At 41.8% G+C, this 19,989-nt stretch overlaps 1 protein-coding gene across 5 annotated transcripts in view; it reads right to left on the reverse strand.

Moving 5' to 3' along the window:
• Window positions 1-19,989, reverse strand: part of LOC5564260 (protein furry) — a 384,478-nt gene that overhangs the window by 73,287 nt on the left and 291,202 nt on the right. For 3 of the 5 annotated variants that reach the window (XM_021842641.1, XM_021842638.1, XM_021842639.1), the window contains 4 exons: window positions 8,758-10,527; window positions 3,653-4,075; window positions 3,080-3,154; window positions 2,818-2,847 (listed from right to left, as the gene is read on the reverse strand). In XM_021842641.1, the coding sequence (XP_021698333.1) occupies window positions 2,818-2,847; window positions 3,080-3,154; window positions 3,653-4,075; window positions 8,758-10,527 (2,298 nt within the window). The remainder of the gene's footprint in view (window positions 1-2,817; window positions 2,848-3,079; window positions 3,155-3,652; window positions 4,076-8,757; window positions 10,528-19,989) is intronic. The other 2 variants (XM_021842640.1, XM_021842642.1) reach the window with 1 other exon arrangement.

Here is a 19,989-nt window from a genome sequence, read left to right on the forward strand (position 1 = left end):
GACAAATTTACGAATGAACGAAACGCAATATTCGCAAAAACTTCAATTTACATTAGCCTATGAATGTAAGAAAGAGAGAAACCATTTATGCTTTAAAAATAATTCATCAATAAATGATGATTCGAACTTTTTACGAGAAGGATCATATCGATCAATGTTACCCCGCTGATCAATGTTACCCCGGATTACGGTACCTATATTTTGTTGTTGGATGTGATAATTGTAATTTTCGATCGAATTTTCATTGCATAAAACAAAACAAAAATCAAATCTCGTTGGATTTTTTATGTAACGGCGTTTCTAGGCCTATCGTAAGAATGATTGTATTAGTTTTTGCATAAATGATTGGAAACCATTTTTGGCCCACAGTTGGGCAAAAACTCGATTCAGCGGGGTAAAAATTCGAGCCGTATATTATCTTATGGAACATTTTTTTAATTGCCTAAAATCCACATATTATCTTCAAATAAAGAGACATTAGCCTGATCTTGCGAAAATAGTCACAGTGTTTTCTCTTAGTTTTGCAAAAAACTACTATATTGGCGCTAAGAACATCTCGAACATTTTGGTCATTTTGGTCATTCGGGCATGATCATATGAAAAATTTAGATTCTCGCTCCAGGCCACTTTTTGGATTGCATTTAGGTCCTATAACAACTGTGCAAAATTTCAGCTCGATCGGAGAAACTATATTTTAGCGCCAGCCGTTCAAAGTTTGTATGGGATTTACTATGGAAAAACTTACTTCTGCAAAGAAAAATCACCAGAGGTCGCCCATTGTCCTCTATAAAAAATAGACCTTGATATGTATTTCTACGATGAACAACATTGCCGAAGACCGCAAAGCAATCCGATGCTTGTGAAAAAAGTGATTAAGCATAGACTATTCGGAAATTTCGCCCGATTTTGTTATTATTGTTATTCCTTTACGTGTTAATAAATGTCGCATTGCCAAAAGGTTTTCATTGAATAAATTGTTTTACAAGTGTCGGATTGTTTCGCGATCTTCAGCAATATTCTTCATCGTAAAAATGCCTATCGTGGTCTGAGTAATTTAGAGTGTTTCAGAATTTTTATAGGTGTCAATGGGCGACCTCTGGCGATTTTTCTTTGCAAAAGTAAGTTTTCCCATAGTAAATCCCATACAAACTTTGAACGGCTGGCGCTAAAATACAGTTTTTTTCCGATCGAGCTGAAATTTTGCACAGTTGTTATAGGACCTGAATGCAATCCAAAAATTGGACTGGAGCGAGAATCTAAATTTTGTCACACACTACTACACACTCCTAGGCATACTCGGATCATTTTGATGAAAATTTGAGCTTGACAGCAGCCTGGCTGCTTGTTTATATCCAGGTCGCACCCCCCAGTTTCGGCGTATATTACAATTCACCCGATTTTGGGTAATTTCTTGATGAAAATTTTTCAGCAAACATAGGTTTATGGCTGGTACAAAGTATGCCTGTAATGAAAGTATCGATATTTTGTGTTTCAGTCAGCCAACTATTGCTCCACACTAGTGATCCTTTATAGAGAGATAAGCGGAAGTAAAATGGAATGATTTGGCAACTGACCAGCAGTGCTGATTTTGCTCGGCAACGAGAATAATATTGAAACACGGACATGACTTCCTCATTGCTAAAAAGTGTATTTTGTTTCGTTATACATCTTTGAGCTACATATCCATACTAATAAACAGCCGAAAAATCAATAACTAAAAATCGCATTGACAAAAATTTTAAGAAGAAAAATATTTCATTTTTTTGCTTCATGCAACATTATTTTTACCGAAATAATTTCAAGCGGCTTACATTACTCTTCAAGAAAAGTTCAAAACAAACATAACGCATGTTCATTTGGCTCACACTTTGACAGAAATATCAGCTTCCGCGAATCTCTCTTATAAAGGATTTCTACTCCACACTATAGATTCCAACTATTGCCCAAAAATACGTTTAAGACAATCATTTTTAAAACTGTTATAAACAAAAAATGGGAAAAGATTTTGACATATTTTTTTTTCAGCAAAATTGTAGCCAATATGTTGAAGGTTCTCTGTGTGGTATTTATTCCTTTTCAACTGTTTTAGTTTTTCTAGAAATATTGATTATTCCACTAAGGTCGAACTGCTACCCCACCTTAGTCTATAGTACTTTATGTGGCTTTATTTAATACTACAGCATCAAAATCATCTATTTGGATAATTTTCCTCGAAGTTTACCGGCTTTGGGATTAAGGAACTTTGGTGTCACTCTGTGATCATAGAACAATTTCGCTGAAAAAGTTTTCTCGTACCAAAATAAACATTTTTTTTGTGATATTAATTGTGCAGCGACGTCAACAGCTTCATTTTCATCGCGTTCAGCATCACGGTGTAACGAAGTGCTATAATTGGTCTGATTAAGAATACCCCTACCGGGTTTTTTTTCTCAGTGTGAGTGCTGTTTACTTTCCCAGTATTCAATTATGAAGAAAGTGTGCTCTACCATTCTTCGCATATTAGTCCCATGTAAGCAACCAATCTCATGCAGTAGAGAATTTCTAAAATTTGAAGGATACACTGAACTAACTTTCAGCTGCTGAAGAAGATAACATGGGACAATTATGCTTAGAATCACAATGTTGCAGGTGAGTAATGCGCATTTGGCTGGGTGTCGCAGAGGTGAAACAAAAACTACTTCCAACTTTTATTTCCTATTACAAATAAAAGTTAGCCGTAAAGCAAAAGCCTTCTCTACAAAACGAATGCCGAAAAGTAAGCACACAGAATTGTTTGTTTTTCCGAAAGGGGACCTTTTTCCGATGTTTTCCGTTTACCTTCGAGTAAAGCGAACTTAGGACGTCATCCTGGGCAACCAAGCAAAAATGGGAATTGTTGGGGAAGAACAAAAAACAAATCCGTGAAAGATTTCATTTGAGATGGTGCGCGTTCGTTGGCCCTAATGAAGGGCCACTTAATTTTTGTTTTGCAATTTGCATAATTATTTGATGGGAATAAGAATCATTTTTTTTTGCCAATAGCACATTTGAAACCGCAAGAAAATCATATAAAGAAGAATTTAATATAAAACCAACTTACCGAAGGACTCTTTGGAAGGCCGACCCGTTGTCCGCAGGTAGTGAGAAGGTTTACCAAACACTCACGTACTCGACCCTGTAATGTTTATTGTAAAATTTTACAATATTAGAAAAAAATGCAAAGCACTCAATTTATGCAGGACTTTTAATTTATCGCTACTACCACGATAAGGTTTCCAATCGCGATTATATTTGACGTAAATTTCATGTTAATCAAAATACTCGACTTAAAAAAATAAACAAAATAACGTAAAGTTAATAGTATTTACACTTGCATTACGTAATTTGTTAAAAAAGTTTTGTGATCTGAAAATCTTAGGTTCATTGTGACAGAAAATTTGGTATTCTCTTCTCATGAACGTTTTCGTTAGATGTACACCAACAAAAATCATATGAATTTATGTCACATATGTCCAAAATATTGAACTGAGTAAAAATATTTAAATTTAAGGCACAAATGACGTAATTTTCCCAATTGAATAGATATTTTTCGGTTCACAAAACTTTTTAGTTCTTTGATTAATATGAAATTTACATCATATATCATTGCTTTATTCCATCGTTTGTGGTTTACCTGTGACATCCAAGGGCGTTTCCACCCGCTAAGCGGAGCCGTGTCCGCCGGAGAAAGACTCGCACTGCGACGAGGAGAATTCGGCGTTCCTGCGTGTCCTGTGTAATGAGCATTGCTTGCCCCAGCGCCACCAGCTGGGCCATTCTTGTTGGCGGCGGCGTTCTGTGCCAACGCCGCACTGCTGTCACTCTCCGATTTCAGCAAAATTTTCCGCCCAATAAGCGGTGTCTGTGACACATCGAAGGAAAACTCCATGGTTCGGCCCGCAAGCTCTTTTTTGCAGAACACTTCCGAATCGCTATAGCTTCCGTGGAAACTGGTGTAGGACGAACTGGTTTCGGTTGATTGTGGTACTACTTGCAGGCTGGAGCTACGTGTTACAACCAGTTTGAGGATTTTTAGCGCTTCCTTCCAGTTAGGGCTCTGTTGGGGTATTGTGTTAGTTAAAATTGAGAAACACGATAAAAAAGTTGCAATATTTTTTGAAACCTGAAGAAATTAGGTCTTTATAACACATTTATATTTTTCATAGATTTGATTCAAACTTCAGACTCAATCAAACAGTGCTCCTCGCACTAATTAACTCAGTGTTGGTCTCAAAATTGTTGAATTTAGAAAAAACACAAGTACAATTCTAATTATGTTTTTCAGATTGACTCCTATCAAGCCTAAGTGTTATGCATAATTTGATTGTCAAAAAAAAGTACAAAACGTTTTTGACACTAGGATTTTTATTTTAACTTGACTCACTAATGTATAAAGTGTAAATGTTATCGTTTAAAACAATCGTAAATTTGACTAAATTTGATTATCAATTTGATTGCTATTAACATTAACATTTTTCTTAGAAACCCAAAGTACAATACCATAAACAACATGTGACGGATGACCGTTGTTTTCTTGTCGATTTAATTTTCTTTAGTTTTCATTTCAATGTTAATTCATAAGTCATGGAACAGCAAATACGTATCCGTTGTAAAGAATTTCTACTACTCCTAGGTTTTTAAGAAAGTCGGATGTGACGTCGGATTTATTTTTTTTAATTTTTTTTTTTTGAGAAGTTACTTTTCGGAACGGAATTTTTCAATATAGTATTCGTTGCGATAGACCAAACCCCCAGGCTTTGGAAAATTTGACGATCATTGACTCACGAGTCATAATTTTATCTTATTTATGCGCCTTCATAAAGCCACGAAAGAAAAAATACAGACACACACCACCTACTGCACATTGACAAAGCCATATCTAGGAAGGCTTGGCTGTTTGGGCACGTCAGGAGTTAATCATCAATGTTAACTTCCTTTTCCCGATCAGCCTAGATAGCCGTGTAGTGTCGGTAGCGGTTGTTTCAATTGGCTAAGAATTAACACTACGGACTGCCTGTTCCGGTGGTAAAAGTCCACCTCACAGGTGACCCCTAATTCATGCGGCTTTAAGCTTACCGTGCCTAAGAATTAATGGTTAGGGGGGTCTAAAAAAACCTAACCGCAAACGAAGCCTGTGCAGTACCAGGGCGCCCTCTACAGTATTGTGCCCTTCCTGTGCTACCCGGAGCAATGGCGCAGGTAACCTTGTGTTTCTCCGAGATAATCGGCTGCCCTTCTTCAGTCTCAAACCTGAGGCTTAATAAGGGTGGGATTATAAGGATGTTGTAATTTAGTTTAAGTTTTTCACCCTTATTGCTTCGCATTATGCGTTTTACACAGTGTAATCTGTTGGAGCAGCAGGGACGAAAGTCCAGGGGCTTAACGGACCCCGGAGGGGCCAGGACCTCTGCGAGTTGGGGAGTTGCCCAGGATGAGGTGAAGTTCGTAGTGGACTCTGATGAACCTTCATAAAAACCACAAAAAATCCGAATGCAACTCTGTCACAGCGACCGGTGCCGCTTAAAGTACCAAAGCACCCTAGCCCAAACTAACAGGAGTGCCAACCGGCACATCAGGATTGATGCCAGTGAGATCCTGATTATGGCATACTGGTCGCGATACAAACGGACAAGGCATGGAACTACGAGTAGGAGTGCTTCGAGCACATTGGGACCAACGCCAGTACGGTCTCAATTATGTGTACTGGCAGCGCACGACTGAAGACAAGTAACGGCATATGTACTGGATAATATGCTTTGAGGCTGATAGCGGCGACATTCTACTCCCTTAGTAGAGTCGGGTGACACTGACCCGAAACGGCGAGTGGCTTAATGGTACGTTCCATATCCGTCGCCTGGTTGTTCCAACTGGGCGGGAGTAAGCTCAGATGCCATTACCTAACCTGCGCCGATCCGGCTCTGAACATAGTACCCCATAAAGAACTGTGTCATCCCTAGAATGGCCTCCCTGCTTGCATAGATAACCATAGGATCATAAAGGCGACTATTATAGCGGAGTTGGATAGCGGCTCTTAGGGGAACCAATAAGAGATGATCAACCAAAACAAACAACTAGCGGAATGTCAAGGAGAGGCTTCTGGACCTATCAGTAACCGGCTAAGGTTGCCGCCAAGGAAAGAGGCAACCAACATCAACTTTAGAGAAAACAGTGTGGGCAGAAGCCTAAATACTGTGACGACGGCAGACACTGGCCATTCCAGTGCAACATGTTAGGTGACCGATGGCCCGGGGCTAATCGAGGCCATGGATCACAATAGGGAGTACCTCCCTAAAATGCAAGTAGCTGCTGAGCAACTTGATGTCATCATCGAGTTTGTTAAGAGCAAAAGCAATATCAGCAAAGACTTGAAAACAAGTCTACTGAAATTGCGACAATCAGTCCTAGCTGCAAAGCAGGACTACGAGAAAGCCAAGGAACAACTTGTCAAGGTAGAAGGCCAAAAAGACATTGGGTCGTGTCAGACCGAAGTGTTTTCCTTCACAGGCAACGCGTATATATCTGATGATATTATTCGATACGCGATGCGGAAGATGGGACCTTCCGGGGATGAATACATGGAGAAAAGACGTATGGTTGCTAAGAGAAAAGTGACCTACGCGGCCGTCCTCCAGAGCGGAAAAGCAGGCACGAGCCAAGCCCCGCGATCAAGAGGACATGGCAACAAAGGAGGGGCCAACACCAAGCCTAAGGCCAAGAAAGCCAAGAAAAGGGAGCCACGGGATAACCCGAACCAGGCAGTGCATCCACTGGAACCATGGGCGTAAGGCAACAGCAACCCGTGGATACGAGTTGAAAATAAGAAAAAAAAATAGAGGAAACCGAAAACGGAGCCCAAGGAGAATGCTAAACCGAAAACAGCAAAACGTAGGAATTTAGGCGATGCCTTCGTTATCAGAATAGAGGAAGCTAAATACGCCGAGGTTCTGAAGGCGATGCGAAGCACGGAAAAGTTATCGCCATTGGGCGCAGATGTGCGGAGCATAAGGCGGACTAGGATTGGTGAAATGATCCTAGTCTTGAAGAAGGACGCCAAGGAAAAGGGTGCAGTCTATAAGCAACTGACACAAGAAGTATTTGGCGACGAGGTTGATGTAAGATCCCTTACTGCTGAAGCGACTCTCCAGTGTAAAAAATCTGGATGAGGTCACCGATGCAGCGGAGGTCTCGGCTGCCCTCAAAGAGCAGTGTGACATCGACTTAGCCAGTGAGGCCATCCAATTTAGAAAGGACCCGCAGGCAGGCTTGATAGAAACTCCTCTGCGAGGCAAAGAGGAGGCGACTTTGCCGTTTTTCTGAGGAGAAAAAACTGATTTTCAACACAGATCCTCAAGCGATTCTAGTGAGAGCGCAAGAAAACGCGAGGATTTTTTCAGGTACTCTCTCTCTCTTTTGTTGCGATGCTCACCTTAACTCACACTTCAAAAGAACTCTTGAGTCTACCGCCCGAACAAACAGTCCTCTGGGAGTTGTGAGAGCACCCTTTTTTGATGGAATTTTACTCTATTGTGTTTTGTTCTGCATCTTCCTCGCTCATTTTTCGTTGCCTCTCTGCTTAGCATTTTTTCGCTCCCTCGCAAAGAAGCAAAAGCAGCACGCTGCTCTAGAGTATTTCACCGAACTCTAATGATGTTGAGGAGCATTATCATGCCTGCCCGCAGGGTACTCAGGTGGCGGCGATCAGGCTGACGGCTGCAGACGCCAACAAAGCGAAGAACTTGGGCATACTCAAGGCAGGCTGGTCGGTTTGCTGGTTTAGCATACAACAGCCTCCTGAAGTTTGCTTCAAGTGTTTCGGGAAGGAACATAAGTCGTGAAATTGCAAGCTGTGCAGAAAATGCGGCACCGAAGGACATCGCTAGGTGTCTAATATGAGTCGTCAGAGCAGACTTACCCTATTTACCCACTTGCCCCGCGGTACCTTATCAATAAACCAATGCGTCGATTGGCGGTGTCAGATCTGCAGCTAATTCAATAAAATCAGTGTAAATGGCACTACCGCAACTATAGGAGCACCCACAACTAATGGATCATTTACCCTAGTTGACAGCCGTACACCCACCCTGGTTTAAAGTAAATTATTCCAAATTTTTCATCACTTTACAAAAAAAAAATCAACTTTGTTTGACCACAACTTCATGATTGCTCAACCGATTCCAAATCTTTTAACATGCTTTTGAAGCTAATTCAATTGTTTTCAAACGTTCCATACATCACATTTCACTACAAAAATATCTTGACCAAGTTATTCAGCAAAAACTGCACAAAACACGATTTATGAACGAAAAATGGCAGTTTTTTCAAATTTTTGCCAGGTAAATATTATCTCTTAAGCTAAACCTGGTTTTTATCATTTGTTGAACCTTTGAGAAGGACTTTGCAACAATTTTTAAATAATTTTGAAACAAAAATATGTTTGCATATGTTAAAAAATATATGCACTATTCAACTCGTAGGAATGGAATTTTCGTAAAAATATATTTGTGTGCATATATTTGATTTCATGTTATTGATAGTAGTTCAAACGCTTCCTTGGAATCACTTTTGCCTGACAATCGTCTAAGAGATCCACTGAAATATACCTTTTTATTATACTACCTGCGTAAAGAGTTTCGACTTTCACGAAACGTAAATTTCAATTGAAAAATAACCTCGATATAAAGACCTTAATAGTTTTTTGATGAAATGAATATGCATATAAAAATCCTGTACAATACTTACATCAAGATGCTTGGAGATAACACGCAGCAGATCGCCGGCAATGGGCTGTGCCTGCGCCGACGACAAATCAATGTAGTGCAGCATGCAGTGAATCACGCTGAGCACCTGCAGGTGGATCTGGCTCGGACCCTTCTCGATGACCTCAGTCAAAAACGCCAACATGTGCAGCCCCATGTGGGCGTAGGTGTCGTACAGATATTTAACTACGCACTTTGTCCACTGGAACGATTCCTTGCTGAAAGTCTTCCGGCTGTAGAGGGTCATAACCGTGCCGAGATTCTCCAGCTTGAGGCCCATTTCGGACGAAACCTGCGCAATGTTCTCCGCACTTCGGATGCATATTTCGTTGGCGTCCTCGTAGTGGAGCAGCATGTACGGTAGCAAAGCAATCACATTCATCGGGAAGGCGCAACTCTGAGTGGGATCGCAAACGGGTAGGTTCAAGAGAGGCGACAACTGAGAAAGAACCGCAATTGATGGCTCATATGTCGTTGTATGAGTGCAGCCTTTCAGAAGAAGTGCGTGCATGCCTGGATACGTGGACCACTTGAGTTGTTGTTGAAGTTTTTCCACTTTGTCACGCGCATCTGGACGATCTAATGGTAGTCTGTGGAGCACTCTGGTAAGCAATCTCAAAGCCAGCAAAAACTCATGCTCATAATCGCTCTCCAGCAGGGATACGGCCAACCAGAACAGTTGTGCTAGGATGGTCATCTTGTCATCCTGGGTAGCTGTATCACCCAAAAGCTTCAAACTTTGTGCACTGCGTGATCGTGACAGAGAAGATCCAAATTTATTGGAATTGCGTTCCAGCTCTAACACGTTGGACCGATTGCGCAGTTCAACTTGTTTGTCGATCGGAGAGTTTGCAGCCTTCCGAGAACAATAGGATATGGAATAACTTGTGCTTCTAGTATGGCCTCCTGTTATCATGTTGTTCATGGCTTGTGGAGACCCTGGTATTCCATCACTGGACCTCTTATTCCCGTACACACTCGTAATCATTGCTCCGTCTTTGTTGTTCAAGTTCGGCGTACTCTTGAAGATGTCCTTCATAACGTCCAGCGGTCTAAAGTCCGAGTCCAAGCTGTCAACGGCCGCTTCCAAGGTCAGTAGTAGCTCCGTGACGTAACCCTGCATGTCCTCTCCCTGCTCGGCGACGGTTTCGATCAGCCGCGATAGAATATCGCTCAGCATGCGCGAATTGATCGGCACATTGAGCGAGCGGAACACTTGCAAACTACGTCCGGCATAGTGACGCGAGGAGCAGCTAAGCCCCAACTGCAACGCCGTCTGTGCCCACCGTTCGGCGATTCTCGCGTGAGAATAGCTGTCCGAGAACACCTTCACGATATGCCGAAGGAAGCACTGCAATTGTTCCGCCGACTTAATAGTCCACACTTTCGCGGTGATGTCCTCGTAGTTCCACAGCGGCTGAGCACTGTCCTGGGAGAGGAACCGGATCAAGCTTTTGATCACGTGAGCCGTCGGCATCGTGGGACCAGGCTGGGGAGGGGCGTTCTCCTCTGTTATAATTGTTGGGATAGGAGTTTCCTCGTTCGGTTGATTCGAAGCCGGCGATAGGGTATTCTGCGGAACGTTTCCGTTGAGACCGAACAGGTAGCTATCGAATTCCTGATCCGGTTCGGTGAAATTGTGATCTATGACCGGTAGCGACGGAACACTCAGCCCCAAGCGAAGCTTTGAGGTATCGCTGTTCAGCAGGATTTTCGCCACGTTCAAGTGGTCATTGTGTTCCGCAAGAACAATCTGTTGATAGATGATTAAGCATGTGTTTTTATGGAATGAAACTAATTATGTTGCGAGCAATGGAATAGATGAAATTCAACTGTTGGAAATGCGGGTTGTTTTTTTAAGATATTGTGAATGTTGCATTCAAATTATTGTTTACATCCGATTTTTTCTACATGCAATATACAGTCATACCTATAGTTTCATATGCCCACAAGTTGTCATTTTTTTTCCGATGGCCAGATTTATTCCGGTGTTCTTCTGGATCATGTCGAGTAAACTGTCAAATTGATGTGACTACGCTACAGGAAGTGACAGCAATTTGAGAGCAAATTGAAAACTGTTTCTGCTATCATTGAGTGCAATAAGAACTCATAAAGATATTCATATTTTTTGCTCAATATAGAAACGAATCTGCAACAAGATAAATGCTTTAAGGTACCGCGGGGCAAGTGGGTAAATGGGGTAAGTGAAAATAATTGGTATATTTAACTCAATATGTGAATTAACGCTTTAAACTCAAGCGTAAACCTTTGAGGCCATTGGGAACATTACGATAGGTAAGAGATTTCTGAAAATTTTCAGCCATTATTGCATACTAGAGCGAAAAATCGTTAACCTGTCAACTATCACTCCGTAACAAATTGGCGGCGTGCAATCTTATTTTAATATTTCAGCGGAAAAAAATTGCGGAAAATAATTTTCTGTACCATCTTTAAGTTGTCCCCTCTGACAGTTTTAAACTGCAATAAAAAAAGTTTTAGAATTTATTCGACGTAGACCTAAAAATTACTGAATTGAAACACCGTCAATTTTCTAATCACGTGGGGCAAGTGAAAAGTTTCTCTTTGGAGATTGAATTTGCGTTTTCTCTTTAGGTTGCTATAAGTGTACAAGGTTCGCAATTATCATAGAACAGCAGAACGTGCTGATAATTCAACAAACACTGTACTCAAAGCGTTGAAATCTATTATCATGGCTAAATCATGGAACTTCTCTAAAAAAAGGTTGTCAAATATTACGATATTAATATGTTTACCTCGGCCAGCATATTAAAAGGAAGATTTTGATTGAAAAGTTTTAACCCGTTAACGCCCAAGGTATCTCACAATTGGAATTCTGCTCCGTTTTTGTTATTCATAGTCGTATTCCCATAAGTTAAACCTTATTTCACCAAAAAATCTCAAGTCTATGGTGGGGATCCAAAAAAAATCTTGAAAGTTTGTCGTCCATATCTAGTTGTTCTATAAGTTTATATTTGAGATTAATCAAATATATTTTCATGCTCTTCGACCCATTACGATGTAAACAAGTTGAAAAAACTGCAGGTGAGGGGTAATTCATAAATTACGTCACGTACAGAAGAGGAAGGAGGAGGTTACAAGGAAGCGTGACTAGTAGTCACTGACTACCCATATAAAAATTGAAATCCATAAAAAAAAGTGTGATATAGAGGAAAATTGAGGAGGATGAATATGGCAAAACATTGCGTGACGTAAGTTATGGACGTACCCTGATAAAGAAATTACAGCATAAATAATGAAAATTCCAGAGGCGAAAGATGCATGCCAGAACCAAATTATTTAGTGACTTCAATTCAATTTTCTGCTCTACCACGTAAGTAAGATACAGACATACATACATTTCCATACATGTACATGTACAATTATGCACACTTACACCCTTTATACCAAAAAAACAAAATAAAATCTTAAGTCAAATATTTTGATTATAAAAAAACCTACAGATGTTTCAGAACAGTCTTCAAAAATATTCTATAAAACTTGCCAGCTGATAATGAAAACAAAACTATCAAAATATTTTTTCTGGGTAAGTTATTAGTATACAATGTGGATCGGATCTGACAACGATCGAAATATATATTTGGCAATATCAGAATTTCGTTAGTGCTAATCAAAAGTTAGTCCAAAGACAGTCAAATATTGGACACCAATTATTACATGCTTTACAGACGTGAATATTTGAAGCTAACATTATTCGTCTATAACGTTGAAGTTACTGTATCACTGATGCATATGGTCTTATCCACCGATAGAACCGAATCCACGTGGTGATCCAAGGTTTTTGACACTAGAGCGGGCCAGAATACCTGGGGAGCATACGGAAGCGTGCCTGCTAAAATGTCACAATTCTTGGACCGAGTGAGTTCAGCAAGGGAGGCTCTTCACTGCTACCTCAATGTGTCGCTGGTTCTAAAAAGTAAACAACCATACAAAATTACGACCAACAATGGTCAAAGCATAACCAATTTTCTCCAAAACATTCATTTTGGAAATTAAGTAGAATTTTCTGATTTAATTGGCAACAACGCACTGCAGTATCGCGTAGTAAATAACTGCTCGCAAACAATATCTTTCAAGGACATTTATTACCAGTAATTTTGCGAATAATAATTTTTACTTTTCCACGTTAAGCCATAAAACTGGTTCTGGACTTAAGTTGGCGGCTATTCAATTTTACTCTCATTTGACAGCCGCCCTTCACCCTTGGAGTTCAGTTCATGGATGGATAAGTCAATTTGCCGGTTTTTTCATTCTTCACTTCCTTCAAAAAATCATTTTCCTCATTCGACGGCTAGAAAACATGTGTTTTCATTTTTTAGCCTCCATTTATTGTCATGGCTCATCTAAAAATGTAAACAGCATTTTATCCGAAATAAGCGATTGTTGCTCGAATCAATAGTAAGTATTGTTTTGGTCTAGGCAGACCAATTTCTTATTGATTTTTTCCTTGATGTTTCGCACATAAAAGCAATTCCCAGCTAATATGTTTTTTTTTTTGCGAAAATATCTCTTTTAGTTGATCATCGTTTTCGAAGATACCCAATTTTTCATCACTGGACTTCAACATAGGCGAATAAAATATTTGCCGACTAGCGCCATCATGAGAATGACTTCCGAACTAAGAAGGTTTAAGACGAATAGCTTTCTTTGGATTTTATCAGTGGACTGATATATAAGCGAATAAAATGTGTGCCCATTAGTGCCATTTAGGTGATTTCCGAAGTGATAAGTTTCCAGGCGAATAGGTCTCATTTAGTTCTTCAACTTTGTCAAAAACACTAACTTTGTATCCAATCACTGGATTGAGATAGGGCGTCTGTACCAGTGATAGTGGCAATAGTAACGAGTTGAGGAATAAAAAATCGCCAGGCAATAACGGAAGCTCGTTTTCCATATCTGAATACGTCATACGAAAGCTTTTCGATTCTATTTTACGTAAAAAATAATCTTAGAAGGATAAAATCATTGAATCTTTCAAAAAAGCATTTCCTCCATTACCGGAACATGTTCCAGTAATAGTGGTATCAGCGTGGTTATCAAACATCTGTTCCTAAAATAGTGGTTTACATTGATTTCCCATTTAAACCCACTATTATAGGAACGTCCCACTATTATTGGTGCAAAGGAGCAAACAAGTTAAGGTTTTTAATTGTTTGCTATAATTTTCTTACTAATTTTCAAACAAATTTTATACACATTCATATCAATTTCACAAGGGCCATGTTAGAAAAATACGCATAAAAATAAAAATTGCCAATAACACGCTTGAAACCGCACTACCACTATTATTAGTACACACACTACCACTGGATCAGCCACCCTATAAGCAAATAATATGTTTGTCTACTAGTGCCACCTTGGGAGAGTTTTCCAAACTACAATGTTTCTGGGCGAATAGATCCCATTTAGTTGAACACTTTTGTCGAAGACACCAAATTCGAATCTCATCGCTGGACTGAGATATAAAAATAAAATAAAATATTTGACCACTAGCGCCACCTTGTGAGTGTTTTGCGAACTAATAAGGTTTTAGGATTCATTTATTTGATCAACATTGTCCAAATTAAATCAAAAAATTAACAAATAAAATCTTTGCCCACTAGCGCCATCTTGTGAGTGTTATAAGGTTAAGAATCATTCAGTTGTTTAATTTTGTCGAAGACACCAATTTTGTATCTCATAACAGAACTGAGATGCAATCAAATACAATATTTGCCCACTAACGCCATCTAGTGAGTGTTTTCCTAACTGATAGGTTTCCGGGCGAATAGATCTCATTCAGTTGAAAACATTTGTCGAAGACACCAATGTTGTATCTCATCACTGAACTGAGATATAAACAATCAAAATGTTCGATCACTAGTGCCATCCTTTGAGTGTTTTCCGAACTAAAATGGTTTTAGGCGAATAAGTCTCATTTAGTTGATCAATTTTGTCGAGGACACCAATTTTGTATGTAATAACTGGACCGAGATCCAAGCAAATAAAATCTCTGCTCACTAGCGCCATCTAGTGAGTGTTTTCCGAACTAATAAGTTTTCGGGTGACTAGATTTAATTCAGTTAAACACATTTGTCAAAGACACCAACGTTGTATATCATCACTGAACTGAGATACAAACAATCAAAATGTTCGACCATTAGCGCCATCTTGGGAGTGATTTCCGAACTAATAATGTTTTAGGCGAATAGGTCTTATCTAGTTGATCAGCTTTATCGAAGACACCATATTTATTATTATTATTTATTTAGTTAACATCTACACAGATAACACTGAATCAACAATTTCACGCCACAATACTCGGTTCGTGGCCGCATCTCTCCATCCTCGGTTCTGCCCCACGCTCGCCAAATCGATACGCACTTGATCCGCCCACCTAGCTCGCTGCGCTCCACGCCTTCTTGTACCAACCGGATCCGAAGCGAACACCATCTTTGCAGGGTTGCTGTCCGGCATTCTTGCAACATGCCCTGCCCATCGTATCCTTCCAGCTTTGGCTACCTTCTGGATACTGGGTTCGCCGTAGAGTTGGGCGAGCTCGTGGTTCATCCTTCGCCGCCACACACCGTTCTCCTGCACACCGCCGAAGATCGTCCTAAGCACCCGACGTTCGAAGACTCCAAGTGCTTGCAGGTCCTCCTCGAGCATCGTCCACGTTTCATGCCCGTAGAGGACTACCGGCCTTATGAGCGTTTTGTACATGGTACATTTGGTGCGGGCGTGAATCTTTTTTGACCGCAGCTTCTTCTGGAGGCCATAGTAGGCCCGACTTCCACTGATGATGCGCCTCCGTATTTCACGGCTAACGTTATTGTCAGCCGTCAGCAAGGATCCAAGGTAGACGAACTCGTCGACCACCTCGAACGTATCCCCGTCTATCGTAACACTGCTACCTAGGCGAGCCCTGTCGCGCTCGGCCCCACCAGCTAGCATGTACTTTGTCTTGGCCGCATTCACCACCAGTCCAACTTTTGCTGCCTCGCGTTTCAGGCGGGTGTACAGGTCTGCCACCTTTTCAAATGTTCGGCCGACGATGTCCATATCATCCGCGAAGCAAACAAATTGACTGGATCTCGTAAAAATCGTACCCCGGCTGTTAAGCCCGGCTCTCCGCATAACACCTTCTAGCGCAATATTGAACAACAGGCACGAAAGTCCATCACCTTGTCGTAGTCCCCGGTGGGATCCAAACCAACTGGAGTGTTCGCCTGAAACCTTCACACAATTTTGCACACCTTCCATCGTCGCTCTTATCAGTCTCGTGAGCTTCCCGGGAAAGCTGTTCTCGTCCATGATTTTCCATAGCTCTACGCGGTCGATACTGTCGTATGCCGCCTTGAAATCGATGAAAAGGTGATGCGTTGGGACCTGGTATTCACGACATTTTTGGAGGATTTGCCGTACAGTAAAGATCTGGTCCGTTGTCGATCGGCCGTCAACGAAGCCGGCTTGATAACTTCCCACGAACTCGTTTACTACGGGTGACAAACGACGGAAGATGATCTGGGATAATACTTTGTAGGCCGCATTTAGAATGGTGATCGCTCGAAAGTTCTCACAGTCTAACTTGTCGCCTTTCTTGTAGATGGGGCAGATTACCCCTTCCTTCCACTCCTCCGGTAGCTGTTCTGTTTCCCAGATTGTGCCTATCAGCCGGTGCAGACAAATGGCCAGCCTTTCCGGACCCATCTTTATGAGTTCAGCTCCGATACCATCCTTACCAGCAGCTTTATTGTTCTTGAGCTGGTGAATGGCATCCTTAACCTCCCTCAAAGTGGGGGCTGGTTGGTTTCCATCTTCCACAGTACTGACGAAGGCATTTCCTCCGTTGTCCCGTCCTTCATTGCCTGTACTCTCAGCACCATTCAGGTGCTCGTCGAAGTGCTGCTTCCACCTTTCGATCACCTCACGCTCGTCCGTCAGAATGCTCCCATCCTTATCCCTGCACATCTCGGCTCGCGGCACGAAGCCGTTGCGGGATGCGTTGAGCTTCTGATAGAACCTACGCGTTTCCTGAGATCGGCACAGCTGTTCCATCTCCTCGCACTCCGTCTCCTCCAGGCGGCGTTTTTTCTCCCGAAAGAGGCGGGTCTGCTGTTGCCGTTTCTGTTTATAGCGTTCCACGTTCTGCCGGGTCCCTTGCTGCAGCATGACCGCCCGCGCTGCATTCTTCTCCTTCAAAACCTCCTGGCACTCCTCGTCGAACCAATCGTTCCGTCGACTCCGTCCCACGTACCCGACGTTGCTCTCAGCTGCATCGTTGATGGCTGCTTTTACTGTTCTCCAGCAGTCCTCAAGAGGGGCTTCGTCCAGCTCACCCTCTTCCGGTAATGCAGCCTCGAGTTGCTGCGCGTATGCCGCTGCGACATCCGGTTGCTTGAGCCGCTCTAGGTCATATCGGGGCGGCCGTCGGTACCGTACGTTGTTAACGACGGAGAGTTTTGGGCGCAGTTTGACCATCACCAGATAGTGGTCAGAGTCGATGTTAGCGCCACGATAGGTCCTGACGTCGATAATGTCGGAGAAGTGCCGACCATCAATCAGAACGTGGTCGATTTGCGATTCTGTCTGCTGTGGTGATCTCCAGGTGTATCGGTACGGAAGGCTGTGCTGGAAGTAGGTGCTACGAATGGCCATATTCTTGGAGGCGGCAAAATCAATTAGTCGTAGGCCGTTTTCGTTCGTCAGCCGGTGGGCGCTGAACTTTCCAATCGTCGGTCTGAATTCCTCCTCCTGGCCAACCTGAGCGTTTAGATCTCCTATGATGATTTTGACGTCGTGGCTTGGGCAACTGTCGTACTCGCGTTCAAGCTGCGCGTAAAAATCGTCTTTATCATCATCAGTGCTTCCGGAGTGAGGGCTGTGCACGTTTATTATGCTGAAGTTGAAGAACCGGCCTTTGATCCTCAACTTGCACATTCTCTCATTGATCGGCCACCACCCGATCACGCGCCTCTGCATATCACCCATCACTATAAAAGCTGTTCCCAGCTCATGTGTATTGCCGCAGCTCTGGTAGATGGTATGGTTACCTCTAAACGTTCGCACCATTGATCCCTTCCAACACACTTCCTGCAACGCTACGATGCCGAATCCACGGTCCTTCAGCACGTCGGCGAGTATGCGTGTGCTCCCGATGAAGTTGAGAGACTTACAGTTCCACGTACCGAGCTTCCAATCGCTAGTCCCTTTACGTCGCTGTGGTCTTCGCCGATTGTCCCGGATCGTATTCTCTCGTTGATTATTCGTTGCTTGATTTTTTTACGGCTGGCTTGCAGGGCCTGACACCAACCCCCTAGATTTCCGGAGGACCATTCCCCCTAAATGTTCGGAGGACCATAGTGCGCAGTTTAGCTTAGAGTCCTTCTCTGGCACTCGGACGATGATCAGCCGCCCCTGACATGGGGAACAGACGCTGTTGTGAGCCGCTCCTAACATGGAGTACAGACGCTCAAGGTTTGCAGAAGCAAAAGCAAAAGCAAAACCCCCCCTTCCCTGTCAGCATACGACCAAAGTTCCCACCGGGGGTTGGTTACCCGATCTTCCCCAAGGTTACTCGTACCCCGGCCAGTACCGCGAGGAGGTAGGGATAGGAGTTGCTGGGCAAGAGGCTAAGGACCGCACAAAGAGGTCTATTTTATTCCTTAGGGTACGCGAGGTACCAATGGTACGCCATGCCCAGCCATTTACCAACCACACCATATTTGTATAATGGATCATTGAAGGTAGTTTTTGCAAGTGTTCACCGCATCAAAACAAAGGCGCCACTGTATATGGGATTTAACATTGTGACAGCATTGCTGTTCTGTCAAACACACAAGGCTACGGTGGCGCTATCTATGCTTTCCATAGCGGCCGTTTTGGTTGTTTTAATGATCCATTGGACTAAGATAAGCAAATAATGTTTTGGCTCACTAGCGCCATCTTGGAAGGATTTTCCTATTTTATAAGGTTCTATGCGAATAGATATTATGTAGTTGTTCAACTTTGTCGAAGACACCATTTTTGTATCTCATAACTGGACTAAGATATAAGCAAATAAAGTTTTGGCTCACTAGCGCCATCTTGGGAGTTATTTACGAATTTATAAGATTATATACGAATAGATATTATTTAGTTGTTCAACTTTATCGAAGACACCATTTTTGTATAATTGGACTAAGATAAGCAAATAATTTTTTGGCTCACTAGCGCCATCTTGGGAGTGATTTCCGAATTTATAAGGTTCTATGCGAATAGATATTATTTAGTTGTTCAACTTTGTCGAAGACACCATTTTTGTATCTCATGACTGGACTAAGATATAAGCAAATAAAGTTATGGCTCACTAGCGCCATCTTGGGAGTGATTTCCGAATTTATAAGGTTCTATGCGAGTAGATTTTATTTAGTTGTTCAACTTTGTCGAAGACACCATTTTCGTATCTCATAACTGGACTAAGATATAAGCAAATAAAGTTTTGGCTCACTAGCGCCATCTTGGGAGTGATTTCCGAATTTATAAGGTTCTATGCGAATAGGTATTATTTAGTTGTTCAACTTTGTCGAAGACACCAATTTTGTATCTCATCGCTGGACTGAGATATAAACGAAGCAAATATTTGTACGCTGGAAAGTTGTTTCATATGTTACTTATATATGCGACATTTATTGGCGTCTGTGCGCCACCTGGTGAGTTAATTCTGAATTAAAATAGTTACCAAGTGGAAGTCAGCAGTCCTGGATCAACATTGCGGGAGACAGTTTTCTCCTAAACCTCTTTATTTTCAAGATATTTGCACTACAAGTACTGTCCTATTTATAGGACGCTGGGCGTTCGGGGCTTCTGTCCTATTGTTAGGACGCTGGGCTGATATGGGTTAATATAAAATAAGGCATGGGAATCTCGTGGAATGTCTATGTAAAGCTAGTTCAAAACATAAAAAATGGGGTATAAAAAAGTGTCTAAACACTTTATTGAAGGATTCCGTTTGAATTCTCCCGATGAGCTATCCGACGTCATATCCGATTTTCTTAACAAATAACAAGCGGTGTAAATTCTACAGATTAGAAATGCAATTGCTGTCCCATGAACTAACATTGGAAATGTTGCAGTTGTCGAATCATTCCAACAAACATAACTGAGCAGAAGAAAATTCAAGTAACAAGAATAAAATTTTCTTTGTTGTCTTCATAAG

Source organism: Aedes aegypti, chromosome 2, assembly GCF_002204515.2.
Source record: "Aedes aegypti strain LVP_AGWG chromosome 2, AaegL5.0 Primary Assembly, whole genome shotgun sequence".
NCBI classification, from domain to species: domain Eukaryota; kingdom Metazoa; phylum Arthropoda; class Insecta; order Diptera; family Culicidae; genus Aedes; species Aedes aegypti.